The 15,084-nt window shown below is 41.2% G+C and overlaps 1 protein-coding gene across 4 annotated transcripts in view; it reads right to left on the bottom strand.

Moving 5' to 3' along the window:
• CACNB4 (calcium channel, voltage-dependent, beta 4 subunit) overlaps positions 1–15,084 on the bottom strand; it is a 416,418-nt gene that overhangs the window by 186,296 nt on the left and 215,038 nt on the right. Inside the window, exon 1 of one of the 4 annotated variants that reach the window (XM_006834543.1) lies at positions 5,844–6,128. The exons of the other annotated variants lie outside the window; for them this stretch is intronic. Coding sequence (XP_006834606.1) covers positions 5,844–5,888 — 45 coding nt within the window. The 5' untranslated portion in view covers positions 5,889–6,128. Of the gene's footprint in view, positions 1–5,843; positions 6,129–15,084 lie in introns of those variants that run through there. 4 annotated transcript variants of the gene reach the window in all.

Genomic DNA, 15,084 nt, shown 5'->3' with positions numbered 1-15,084 from the left:
AAGAACAAGTATTGGTCTGTTTAGATCTCAAAAGTTGTCATGTGCAGTAACTGGGCTACATTCCTTTACAACGTAACTTATAAGGTATGACAGTATAAACCTGTAAACATGGCCAAACAATTTTATCTTAGACTCACACGCTTCAAAGTCTTACAAAGTTGAAAGTCAAAGCCCAAGGCATAAAAATCTATAACACCAATTTGCTGCCATTATTTTGTATTAACTGTAAATCCCTTGAGCTTACACATTAAGCTACTGTCTACTAGGGTCCTGTTCATAAGTGAAAAACCGGCACAAACTCTTGCCAGTGTGGTAGCTTACTGTTGTTATATAGTTTTAGTTCCTATGATCTGATGCATGTACATTGTTGTTGTAGTGCCTCTGGGTTGGTTCCAACTCACAGCAACCCTGGTTTCCCAGGCTATGAATCTTTGTGGGAGCAGAACGTGTCATCTTTCTCCAGCAGAGTGAATGGTGGGCTCAAACTGCCAACCTCGTGGTTCACTAATCCTACAGAGCCACCACACTCCTTGAATGTACATTGTTGCTGTTGCTGTTAAGTGCCATCGAGTTGGTTCCAACTCATAGTGACCCTGTACAGGGTTTCCAAGGAGCAGCTGGTGGGTTTGAATGCTGACCTAGTGGTTCTCAGTCCAGTGCTGATCTTATAGTGCCACACTAGGTACATTAAAGAGACCTACATCATTCTGATTTAAATCAGAATACAGAGCCTATATCCATAGAGCTTGCTTGATAAAATTTTTAACTTAGCTTCATAGATATCTGAGCTCATGTGAGACAGAGGGAAGAGAAGAGAATAAAACACATTAATTGTTTAATTTTGTCCTCTGTGTCCTTCTTGGTTGGTTTAGTTTACCTGGGTAAAGAATAGTAAATAGGAAATGGTAAACAAAATGACCAGAACCAAAAGTAAGAAGTAATGTCCAAACTAAACTCCAGTTGAAAGAGAGGAGCTAAGGCAATGGAAAACTAGCCCACTTTTCCATCATTATCGCTGCCCTTCCTACAGAATATAACATGATGCTCACTGAGTACACACAGGGTCTCAGAACTACATTCTAAAACGGACTCATAATTTAACTCAAGAAAAGGCTAGGACTAATCCTAAACTTCCAACTCCTTCTCTCAAAACTAGAAAATGAACAAGGAAGGGGGGCAAGACCAATGGCACTGGAATTGCAAATTTATGGGTACTTTATTAGACTGAAGGAATTTCTCTCCTTAATTCTGTGACAGCTACATCTAGAAATCATTTCAACATATACTTTAGAAAACCATCACTGCTAAGAATTTGATTGAAGAGAAGCCTCTTTTCATTGTTTTCTTCACAGATTCTGGACAAACACCCAGATAGCTCAGCTGAGTAAAACAATCAGTCACATTTCTTATACAAGCCACGAGCAACACTTGGTTTTCCCTGCTAACCAGTGAGGCCAACAGCAGTCTTTAATTTTTTTTTTTTTTTTTTAACAGAATAGTCCTTTTTATCTATAAATAGGTCAGAAAGAGTTTTTGACCCCAGAAGGGGATCTGCTTATCTACCACATCACACAGTCTATTTGCTTTTCTATAGCTTTCCTCTGGTCATCTTGCTTCCAAATGAAACCCAACTCTTCATATCCTTGGAGTGTTTTCCTGAATGTCACTAAACACACAAATCCTTCCCTGTGAAGTTTATCCTCCTCCCTAGCAAGTGCAAAAACATACATACCTTCATACTTAAAGCATTATAGTAGAAATACCCCACTTACTATTTAGTCATTAATTAGCAAGGCACGGAGCATATCCACATATGAATGTGCATGTGTGTGTGTGTGTACAAGTGTATACAGTTTGCATGTACATATGGGGACACAGATGATTTAGGCAAACACACAGAGTTACACAACTTATAGAAAATGAATAGCTTAAACAACACACAGTTATCATCCTCTTAATAATTTATATGTACATAGAAATTTAAATACATATTTTTATATATACATTAAGGTACAACATACATACTGTTTGTAGAGTTAATCTTCATTTTAGCTTTTCACATGCATGTGATTTCTATCAATACTAATAAAAATATTATGGTTCCCATCCTATGACTGAAAGTACTAAAAGATGCCTTTTTTTCTCTCTAATAAGTAACTCAAATTATAATCTGATCTTTTTTCATTGAATAAGATCAGGTCTCTTTCTCTTTCTCTCTAAATACTTCAGAATTTAAACATTTGGAAATGCAAGTAACTGGGTAAGAGAAATCAACTATTAATTTTATATATCGTTAACGCTGGCTTTACTGTATGAAATGCAGTAAAAATACATATTTCATTTAAGTTCCTCAAAAATTCCATTAAGTCCATGTATAATCTTGAAATTTTGAAAAGCATCTCCTGTCTAGGACAGTTCTAGTCTTTGTGTCCTCAATGTTTTAGCAAGTAAGAATAGCATTGAACAGAACAGAATGTAACACAATAGTAGTAGGCTTAGGAGGACACATTTACAGGTGCATACATCAGCAGTCTGATAGGATGCATGGCATATGTTAAGAGTGATTACCACTGGGTGAGTAACTTTAGGAAACTTTCTTTGCCCATCTGCTCTTTCCATTCATCCCTATAAGAATTCCCTCCTATTATCTGTATAACTAAAAAAAACAACACACGTGATATGGAAAAACAAAAATCTGTTCCTAGAATGATTCCACAAATGTGAAAATGTACAATGAATCCATTTATAAAACATATGGACACCAAGAAGATCGAGTTAATCCTCTGTGGTGGTATAAAAATACATAGTGGTCACTGGGAGCTCAGCTGGTGAAAAACATTTTGGCTATCAGGGCCTATATTAAGACACAGTGGTGGCAGTGAAGTTAGAACAGAACGATCTATATACAAAAGACAGTACAGTTAGAGCCTTTATGTAGGCATGGACTCAGCTGAGATCAGAACTCTAGTATCTATTGCAAGGTAACACAAGAGTGGTAACAGTAATAATGTGGCTTCCTGCATGTTATTGCCCTTCCTAGGCAGCACTTTGCTGTGAGATGCTAAATGATCTTTAATGCTTTAGCGCTTCCTGGTAATTCCAAATAATTCTAATTCTTATCTACTCTCCTAGAAAGGAGAGGGGACGTTAATGGACTTGTCCAAAAAAATCTCCATAGGACTCATGAACCTAAAATGCACAGACTCAAGTATATTGTAGCATGCTTCTCATTCCTCTCACTTTCTGTATACACTACATGAAATGCAGAGATTATAAATGAAAATCTAGGGCACTGGGATAATATCTACCTCTGGACAAGACTCTGTAGAAAAAATTCACATCAGTTCAAAATCTCTCTTGAACTAAGGGGACGTGAGGTGCTAACGGTGTATAAATGTTTCAAATAAGATAGCAGTCCCTAGACCAGATGATCTTATTACAAGCTTACTGTAAGAGCACACTGAACATAATCGCTTATCATATGTTAAACCCCACACACCCCACAAAAATACTGTCAACAGCACAGAGTGATAGGACAGATGCAGATGGCTCCCCAACCCCCCTCCCCCCCAAAGGAAGTGCCGTACTCAGCTTTTAGTGCCTGTATATTCTCGGGTTGCAGCTGGCCATCTGAGAAAAGCCTCTCTCCACGCCTATCCACCAGACCTGCTCCGAGAGCTTTGCTTCAATCTGGGCAAACCCCCACACTTACAGCCATAAATGCATTGGCACTGAGAATGACTGTTGAGGATGGGAGACTCCAGGTGTGGCTTTATTTTTCACTTCACCGGGTCAGCTATTTAGGCCTAGTCTTCTCCATTGGCTTGAAGCTCTGTTCACACCATCTTGGGTAACACATCACATTATTCTTCCTTATAAAAACAAATAAACTCAAATGAGCATTCAGAGTCAGTTCATCCCTCGGAACATCTCTGTCTTCCCCTCTGATATATGACCCGGTTTCAATCCCACCCACCTAAAAGCCTTCCAAACTCTCAAGTGAAGATTGGGCAGTTCCCTTTCTTCATTCCTCAGGTCTCCCACCTTCCTCACCTCCGCAGATGTGCACACAGCCCAAAAGAGCTCAGACTGCTGGCCACCACTGACTCACCAAGAGGCCAGCACTGCAGTACCTAGCACTATCCGCCACTCAACTACAACGACTGAGTCAAGCCACTGCACTCTTCATTTTCCAACCTACAAATGAATTCAACTGTCCTATCAGACTAGACCAAAAGTGGGGAAAACATGTTCATACTTATAATGGCTCCCCTCTGAACCAGTGCATCCAAAATTTATACACTTCTGGAGAACAAGGAGCTGGGCAGATTAGTTCCTAACCAACTGCTTAATAGCATCTAATTTCTAAATTTCTGAAATAACTCAAATCCACTTATGCCCAATACACTGCCTAAGTTTAAAATCAATGGTTGAAAATAAAAGTATTCAATAAGGCATCACATGTTTCATAACTGAGTGTGGAGAGAAATACTCAGGCCTCCTGAAGAAGCCAGCCAGCCGGGGAAGCTAGTTTACTGAACTCCTGGACTTGCACTTTCTATTCCCCCACCCCACTTGCAAGCGTGTGCCTCCTCTTTCAGTCGCCAATGTTTCAGACCACATTCCCTGGAAATAAACTGACAGTCTGATAATTTACGAGCACGCTGGGCAACATGCAGAGAGACTTTGCGGAAACAGAGTTAGAGCCGACTAACACACAGACAGGAAGGAAAAATGGAATGCCTTATCAGAACTGAGGATTTCTCTCTTTCAGGAGTAGCACATTATTTAATACATACGTCTGCATTGACGCATACCACAGTTGGGTTTTTTTCCCTTTTGTTGTTGTTGTTGTTGTTATAGTCTGTTTATTTGGTGATTTAGTCAGAGAATCTTATATAACACATTCCTGTTTTGAATGTAGCAACATGTATGGCATAGCACTCCTATAAAATTCAGATTCCCCATAGCACATCTCGTTATCTGCCCCCAATCATTCTATCCTGCAGGACTGCTATGTAATTGATGAACCATCAGGAACTACCATCAGCAGTAGTAAAAAAGAAAAGAAAGAAAGCCAGAAAAGAAAGATTCCAGAATCAAATATACCCTATATTCAGAGCTAACATTTTGATGGCATGATTTTAGGGATTTCAGGAAACCATTCTTATCTTGATTTTAATAGATTGGACATGACCTATGGGGAGGTTGGGGGGTGGGGGTAAGTATCCAGTTTCTTAAGCCAAAACACATGTGAGCTGCTTGGGTCTTTCTGGGTAGAGTATAGGAAGACTACCCACTGCCTACAATGGGGCACTGGAGTGTGGTATCCACACAACATCTGATTTCCTTAACAAAGAAACTGCACCAGTTGTTTGGCCAGAAAGCACATAATACAACAGCTACAGCTTAGGAACTTCCATTCATGCTATCTCAATAAACAATGAGTATTATATAATGAATGAGTCTTTTCTATGAACCCTGCTATTGGAAAACATAGACACTTTCTGCATAGTTTAAATCGGTCTACAAGGAACAAGTTACCCCTTGTGAGAGCTAATGTGGACCAGGTAATGTATAAATCTGAACATTAGATGTCTGCTATTATTCCAATTTCTATTCTGCTTGACAAGAAATTATGTAATAAAAAAAATTATCTCAGGTAACTGGAAACTGTACAGAGAACATGTACACACAGCCAGTGAGTGACCCCCCGAATAATGTTGACTTTTAGCTCCATGTTCCCTGCGTTGCCTAAGAAATAAGGAAGGGGTGGGGGTGGGGGCACAGTGGGAGGAGGAAGAGGAGGGAAGAGGGAATCAGCTATCTATGACAATACTTACAGCCTCCGAGTCTTCAATTCCATGCAGGTACAAATTGTCATACATGGAGGTCTGATAATCCAGAGCACCTTTTTCAAGACAAAAACAAAACTGCTACAGAAACCTGAGCTAGAGTAAAAGATAGAAAAGGCCTGTTTGGAAGAACTGCGCCTGCCTTATCAATTCCTGTGGATTTACCAGGCACGATGCTATTCATTCACATCACACAGGGTGAGGTTATCCCCAGAGGCAGTCCAGACCTGGCATTTTATCTGCCTTCCCAATACAGAGCATAAAAAGCAAAACCCTTCCTTAACCACAGACTGGTGACTGAGCTAGGAAAGCGACCTCTGATTGGCTCGGCTTCCCTGCTTCAGTCAGCTGAAGAGCGTTCCCTCAGAGTGGAGGGCGACTCAGAGCATCCTACCCAGTAAAGAGCTGCTTCCTGTTTCGCCTGTATTGTTAGCTCTGCAATAAACACTTATCAATATCCAAACGGCTGCTAGGAATGTTTGGAAAAGCAGACTATTGAATATTCTAAACACAACTGCTCATCTTCTTAATTAAATTCATAATTGGAGGGATAGAAGAGCAAAGGAGAGATTTAATTTTCAGTGAGTATCATGTAAAGATACAGCGCACTCTAATATCCATCCAACAACTGGACTTAACAGGTGTGATTTAGATCAAAAGGGCAATAAGTCACTTAGAATAAAAATAAGTAAACAAAAGCAGATGAAGGTAAATGAACAGAGCAGATACAGAGATTTCTTGTAGGGATTTACACAGTAAAAGTTTTAAACATCCTCACTGAAGTCATTCTGCCTCATTATAAGAAAATATTTCTGTGATCCAACTGATGACATATGAAAAAGATGCTAAAAGCTTCTTATGCTTTATTTAAATTCTATTTTTAAAATGTCTCTTGAGTTAGGTTTTGTGTTGTTGTTGTTAAATCTCCTTTAGCCACCATCTTCTATCAGTTTGTCACACTGTGATAGCAGCTTATGTGTTATTGTGATGCTGGAAGCTTGGCCACTGGTATTTCCAGCATCAGCCGGGTCACCCATCATTACAGCAGAGCTGGAAAACCTGGCAATTTACTGCCAAAACATAGTCAATGAAAGCCCTGTGATCACAACTGAGTATAGTCCAATATAGTGCTGCAAGATGAGCCTCCTGAGTTGATAGGATCCTGCTGAACAGTGTTTGTTACATAGGGTCACCAAGAGTCAGTTCCACAGAAACTAACAACTAAAGTTTTAACTTAAACCCTTCATCTCCTTTCCCATGAGTAAATCTTTATATTATTAAGACCGCACCCATCTTTTCCCCAAAACCCAAACAGAAAAGTCCTATTTCCTCCCCACTAACTCACCACATCACAAATCAGCCTTACCTAAGACTGGAACAGTCTGACATGAGACTTACCAGATATTTACCATGTTTGACTCAACCACGAAGGTCCTGTAGCTTTGAAACAGGAAAGCACTATAGCTCACTACCAGGAGCTCTGTAATGCAGTGGTTACGAGTCAGGCTGCTAACCTCAACTCAGCAGTTCGAAATTACCAGCAGTTCCGTGGAAAAAAGGTGAGGCTCTCTGCTCCCGTAAAGATTTACAGCCTTGGGAACCCTTACAGGGTTGCTATGAGTCAGAATCAGCTCCGTGGCACATAACCACCACCATAGCTCACTCTGGAGTTCTGGTGTAGCACTGTGGGTCAACGCACTAGACTGCAAAGTCACTTTGAACTGCAAAGTCGGCAGTTCAAGTTCACCAGCTCTTCCTTGGAAACCCTGTACAGTGTTTGCTATGGGTCAGAACTGAATCGATAGCATTTACCAACAACAACAACAATAGCTCACTCTGGAGTTCTAGTGTGGCACTGTAGTATAAGCACTCTACCACAAGGTCGGTTTGAACTGCAAGGTTGGTGGTTTAAACTCACCAGCCACTCCTTGGAAACTGTATACAAGGTCACTATGGGTTGGAAGCAACTCAATGACATTTAACAATAGCTCACTCTGGTGTGGCACAGTAAGACTCCAGGTGTGGTGCTGTAGGATCAGCACTAGACTGCGAACCACAAGGTTGGCAATTCAAACCCACCAACTGTTCCTTGGAAACCCTACTCAAGGTCAGAACCAACTTGATAATATTAGACAACAACATAGCTCACTCTGGAGTTCTGGCATGGTGCTGTAGGATAATCACTGGACCGCAAAGTCGGTCTGAACTGCAAGATGAGTGGTTGAAATTCACCAGCTGCTTCTTGGAAACCCTATACAGAATTGCTTATGAGTTTGAACCGAATCAGCATCACTCAACAACAACTCTCTCTAAGGAGGCCTGGTAGCATAGTGGGTTATGCGTTGGACTGTAAACCCCAAAGTCAGCAATTCAAATCCACCAGCTGCTTTTTGAGAGAAAGAAGAGACTTTCTGCTCCAGTATAGATTTACAGCTTCAGAAACCCTAAACAGGGTCACTATGATTTGGAACTGACTTGAAAGCACACCACTGCCACCACCATTTCTCACTCTGGAGTGCTGATGGTGCTGTAGGATAAGCACTGGACTGTTAACCACAAGGTCAGCAGTTCAAACCCACCAACCTCTCCATGAGAGAAAGATGAGGCTTTCTGCTCCTGTAAAGATTTATAGTCTCATACCATACACAGGGTGGATATGAGTCAGAACTGATTCGATGGCACCTAACAACAACATAGCTCACTCTAGAAGCAGCCAGCTAAATTTGTATAAAAGAAGCTGGTGAGGGACAAAGAATGAAATCTAGAGAAGGTGTATGGTTCACTGGAGTAAGAGGTAGCCCAAAAACTGCAAGACTTCGAGTCTAGAATCAGCTTTGTCATTAGTTGGTTACATGACTAGTCACAATCTTTACAGGCTTTAGTTCCTTCACCTGGCAAGCTGAGGTATGAAATCACTCAGAGAAAGAACTCCCTGAAAAATGAAGTGCAATATAAACACTTACCAATGGCAATCACTAGAACCAGCTAGAAGGCTTTAGCTACAGTCCATGGGAGCCACATGGGAATAGCTGGCTGGCCCTAAGAAATGACGCCTGTCCTTCTAGTCAATGGCTCTGAAAAGCGTAACACTCAAAGAAAGAAAGGTGTGTCACAAGAAGCAGTGCGACAGTCATAAGTTATGAACAGAACAGCTTTTGCAGGTCAGCACTGACATGTAAACCTCTTTCAATCACTGTTGCATATCTTGGGAGCAGCAGTGATACTTAAGACACTTTCAAATGTAAAAGCCATCAAGGAAGCTGAGTTGTCCTTCAGAATCTCATATTTGAGGGTTCATACAGGATGTTATTATGGAGGTTATGCCAATACAGAAGGAGAATGGGATGTCATAGGCAGATTTCAAAGAAATAAATGCAGTGCCAGCTCCACCTGTTGACAACTGTGTACCTGGAGCAAGTAATTTCCCAGAATTAACCTCACCCTCCCTCCTCCACCCCTTCTATCCCTGTAAACAAGAGGACAGGGTCAAGTTTCTGTATCACACTGTTGCCTTAATTTAATTAATTTTATAACTTGAGTCGTAAGACGTTTTAGATAGGTTCTCTAGAAAAATTGACGCAAGAGGGCCTTTTTTCTCCTTAAAATTTCCACATCATTTCTTTATTTACCACTTCAATTAAGAGTATATGTATTTCCCAAGACAGTCAGCCAAGAAGTAATGAATGGTTCCTGGAAGTGTCCTCAGCTGGTTCCAGATCAACTGAAGTCTCCAGGCTTTGGATGACAGGGTCTGAGGGTTCCAAAGATCCAAGTTCCAGGTCCAAATTTCAAGGGTGCTGTACTTTTGTCCATGAAGAAGTAAGGAGCAACTAAAACACTAGTACCACCTTGTTTTTACTTTTAGTGTCTTGAGATGAAGGGAAACCATACTTCCCCTGGTCTTCTTCTCCTACCTGAGGTCACAATAAGAATTGGTCCAAAACTCTTGTGGCTCATCTTATGTTGGTGTTTCTCAGTAACAAATCTACTTCCATCACTCTGTAGCTTCCAATGAAGGTTGCACAAGAAGATTGCCTCTAATTTTGAGGCTGCTCTGCTGAATGTGTTTCCAATCCTTTTCCTTTCAAATCACCTCTTATTATACTCAACAGTTTAAAGGCAAAAGACATTATGAACAAGCATTGCCTATATGATTCTATGCTTATAATTTCACATGAATTTTGGTATGGAGGGTATAGCTGAAACTTGACAAATGCCTACTGAGTTCAGTTCAACAGTGGAAATGATATGGCCCTCAACAAATCTGAAGAACTCCATTCTGTATCTCAAAGAAACATTATTTTCAGTTAGTGTTTGTTGACTTCCCACTTAGGGGCATAGCATTCCTTTTTTTTTTTAATCCAGCCCTGGACTCTGTGGAATTGAAGGTGGAGTATGAAGAATAAGGACTTCTCTTTCCCATACGTTCGGAAAAGAGAAAAAGCAGAAGAGAGATGCCAGGAGTGAGCTGATTAGTTATGAGTATATATATGGCCACAATCAAGACAAGTAGTGTAGATTTAGAAGCAAAAGGAAATTTTCTTAATTCAATTTTCCACCCAGATTTCTCTGGAATTTAACTTTCTAAGCCAGAGTAGTTATGCATTTTACAGCGGAGGTCAAGGAAGGGGCAATGGAGCAGTGTGTAGACATATAAAGAACTAGCCTTCTCCTTGGCTCTATGAGCAGAACAGAATCCTACGCTGTTTACTTGCCAAACAGTCTTGGGGATTATTTTGTTTTGGGATTTTGTTTAAATTTTACTAAGTGACCACAGTGTGATGAATGAGTCTCTACCTCTTCTGTTTGACAATTACTAATGGATCGCCTGGCTCTAGAAATCTGTGTGGCACTGGAAGCATTCATATCATAACTCCTGTTTCTTCCCTGATGTACCTCAGACAGGTAGGCAGGCAAGGGCATGAAAACTACACCAAACCAAGTGCAGAAACAAAACCAAAATATTATATTGAGTGAAATTCATCCATTGTAAAGGGACAGATAATGTATGAGACCACTACTGGAAACACTCAAGAAAAGGTTTTCATTCTATAATAAACTTTCTATTACAGTTACCAGGGGTGGGAGAGAAGGGAGAATTATTCACTGGGTAGAATGTAGACACGTGCTAACTTGGGCGATAGAAAGGCAGTTCAAAAGAAGAGGAAGAAAAGGAAATTGCTTCTCTCTCTTTTTGCCCCCATATACTGGAAGAGAAACAATGTGTACTTATATTTTCTCATTAGGAAAAACCATTAAGAACTTTACCACAAATTTTTAAAAGGGAAGGTAAAGAAGGGAAAAACGGGAAAGAAAGGAGAGAGAGAAAAAAAAAGATTTGGAAATGGATAGTGGTAATGGTTGTGCAACATGGGAAGTGTAGTTGGAGTAGCTGCATTCTACATGTAAAAACGGCTGAAATGGCAAATGTTTGATATTTAAAAAAGGAGGGGAAACAAACAACAATAAAAACACAACAGAGAGTAGATTGCCTTTTAGTAGTCCTCTGATATAGTCCTTGAAGTTTTCCTTTAGACCACTCTTTGGAAACCCTATACAGGGTCGCTCTGAGTTGGAACCAACTCGATGGCACTTAGCAACAACAATCTAGTCAGGTCGGGACAGTGGTGGTTCAATGATGGAATTCCCACTTCCCTCTCAGGAGACCCAGGTTCAATTCCCAGTCAAGACACTTCAGGCACAGCCACCACTCTGTCATAGCTTGTATGTTGCTATGATGCTGGGCAAGTTTCAGTGGAGCTTCCAGATGAAGATAGAGGTCCATTGTGCGTGGGGTCTCCAACAGTCAGGCACTGATTTGACAACAACTAACTAACTCCGCCTGTCCTAAGTGTCTCTGGACCTCACTTGTCATATGTAGAAAACATAACATGGAGATAACAGTTTGTATTTCATGAATTAACATGTGAATAGCACATAGAAAGTGCTATAACCACATAAAAGACAGAATGAGAGAATTGGCTTCTTTTTCTTTTTTTTTAAATAGACGCAGAGTAGGACTGGCCAGCTCCATGCACACTGCAGTCTATGTAAATGGTACTTCCTAGACCTGTGTAACCACCGGGGTATGATGCAGCAGAGGGCTTCATGACAGAGACTCTGGGACCAGACTGCCCATATACCCCACCCGTGCCACTTCTGAGTGAGCTCCTTTGACTTTCTGCACCTGTTTCCTCATTTATAAAATGAAGATGATACCACAGTTTATATGCAGATAAGGAGACCTGGTGGTGCAGCAGTTAAATACTCAGCTGCTAAATGAAAGATTGTCAGTTCAAACCCACCTAGATGCACCATGGGAGAAAGACCTAGTACTCTGTCTGCTTCTGTAAAGACTACAGTCACTGTTGGATGGGAAACTAAATTGCTATGTAAATGTTCACTGAAAACACAATACAATATTATTCATTAAAAACAAAACAAAACCCACCAAAGCCAAGAAAACCCTATAGAGAGAATGGTAACACGATGTGAAGAATGTATCCAATGCCATTAACTATTCACATAGAAACTGTGAATGTATGTGTGTCTGTCTGTGTACAGTGCCACCAAAAATAAGTATTTCTGAAGAGAAAGAAAACTCTGTGGAGCACAGTTCTACCCTTACGTATATGGGATGACCATCGGTCAGCATCAATTTGACAGTTATTGGTTTACTGGAAAGCCTTGGTCATTTGGGCCTGATATGAACATTCCAACAAGAAGTACTTAATCCCACCAGGTTGACTGAGGCTGTGTGAGACCTCCATCACCATCTAACTGCTTTCTCTGCTCAGTCCTGCTTCCTCCTCCTTCACTTTACACCTCTTTTCCCTAAAAAACAAACATCTTTCATACACACACCCAGCCCACTCCCTCCCACCCCTCAAAAGAAACTTCTACAGAGCAGTTCTACTCTATTAAAAATTGACACAAGTCTGTGAAAATGAAAAGACTTGATACAAAGAAGTGCTGAGAATGGTCCAGGCACAAAATCGGCGCTCCACAAGGGTCAGGCACTGTGCTCTTCTCAGACTTGGCACCCTTTGCCTCTGGAGTGAGACCCCTGATGCTTGCCTGGTCCTCTCTACTCCCACTGGGTACCTGGTCTTGGCCACCTGAGTTCTAGCATCCTGCTTCCTGCTGTACTATTATTGAATAGCATTCCAACCTTCTATATTGCCTCCCTGCTTTATCTGGCCCAGCGGATGCTCCTCCTGTGAAGGCTGGTGTGCACACCCCGGACCTCCTTGGCCTGACCACACTGCCATCTTTCAGCCACTCCACTGAATCCTGCATCTTTCTTGTGTGCCTTGGTGTTCTCATCATCTACCCAGTGGACTTATCAACTGCCTGACCTTCCTCACCCCACTAGTTACTCCTGGAACGCCCCATCTCATCATAAACCATAGCCAAGAAAACTATCCCAATGAAAATTCTGTAACAGGTGCTACTACTGTTTACTACCAAGGAGGAAAGAAGAAGAGTGAGGAAGACAGAGAGAGAAACAGAGAGGGGCAGGGATAAAGAGTCAGTGATTGGAAAACCTAGAGACACTCCGAGGAAGAAAGAATATAATACATGGATTGACTTCCTAAGGGGAAGTACCCCTCCGCCCTGCCATTCTTGATAACTCCTGGGAAAAAATAACACTTCATAATTCATAAAAGAGTGAGTGTAGGTAAAGGAAAAAACTCCCGTGGCCTATTCAACTTGCCAGAAAATGACAGATCCCTCCCTGTGATTGGCAGATTACTGAGAAATCTCTGGCTTTCAAAATTTTTTGTTAAAAAAATGCCAATCTCTTGACAAAAACATTTGAAAAAGCAACAATTTTCATTAACACTACTACACAACTGTATCTTATGCTATTCTCCAAAATGAACCTTCAAGACAGTCCAGCTAGTCTCCTCTCTGTTGTCTATGTATCAATATGCTAATATTATCTGAATCCTGCTGTGGTACTGTAGGATAAGCACTGGACTGCCAACTGCAAGACTGGTGGTTCAAACCTACAAGCCGCTCCTTGGAAACCCTATAAAGGGTCGCTATGAGTCGGAACCAACACTATGGTACTTAACAACAAACAACAATATAATTATCAGTGCTAACTCTGGTAGCGTAGTGGATACGAATCGGGCTGCGAACCTTAAGGTCAGCGGTTCGAAACTACCAGCCGCTCCGCGGGAGAAAGATGAGGCTTTCTACTCCCGTAAAGATTTACACCCTCGGAAACCCTGTACAGGGTCGCTATGGGTCGGACCCGACTCGATGGCACTCAACAACAACAACAACAACAATTTAACAATTATGGCTTCCAATTATTGACTGCCTCTTGTGCTTACCACTACATTAGAAACTAGGAATGTGAAGTACTGCAAAATGTGATTGCATCCTCCCGGAAGCACACTGAGAGATGGTATGGCAACAACTCTGGAGATCTTTAAGAGAAATTGAATCAAGGAGATGGTTGCAATCAATGCTTTCATACCTAAAGAAGTGCCAATGAGATGATCCCTTTTCCAGCAAAGCTTCAATAGGGGTGGGAACAAGAAGGACGCTATGGAGGGATCTATTTTACTCCTGGACTGTGATGGAAACAAATAAACTGCCAACTCACTACACATGCACAGTCTTGAGCAGACCACTTCCCTCTAAGGAACCCACCCATCTCAAGGGTGGGACTCCTTGGGGTCATGATTTCAAATCTGCTATAAAGAGCAAACACTTGAAATTTTTAAATGAAAACTCATGAAATTTTATTTTCTAATTTGTTACTGCTTTTCTCCAAACTGTATCCTAGCTGATTCCAAGTCATACTGACTCTGTAGGATGCAGTAGAGCTGCCCCCATAGGGTTTCCATGGCTGTCTGTTTATCGTACTGTGGTGGTTTGCATGTTGCTGTGATGCTGGAAGTTATTCTCCGATTATTTCAAACACCAGCAGGGTCACCCATGGCGGACAGGTTTCAACAGAGCTTCTAGACTAAGGTAGACTAGGGAGAAGGAGAGGTAGATTACTTCTGATTGTTTAGCCACTGAGAACCTTATGAAAAGCAGCAGGAAGTTGTCAGATAGAGTGCTGAAAGATGAGCCCCTGAGGTAGGAAGCATTCAAAATATGACTGGTGAAGAGCTACCTCCTCAAGGTAGAGTTGGCCATGGTGATACATGGGTACAACTTAAAATGGGAATAAACAGTTACAAATATCCATTAATAATTAGAACAT

This window comes from Chrysochloris asiatica, unplaced genomic scaffold (assembly GCF_000296735.1).
Source record: "Chrysochloris asiatica unplaced genomic scaffold, ChrAsi1.0 scaffold00012, whole genome shotgun sequence".
Lineage (NCBI taxonomy): Eukaryota > Metazoa > Chordata > Mammalia > Afrosoricida > Chrysochloridae > Chrysochloris > Chrysochloris asiatica.
The sequence above is the reverse complement of the archived record's forward strand: the minus strand, read 5'-3'. Positions and strand labels throughout refer to the sequence as shown.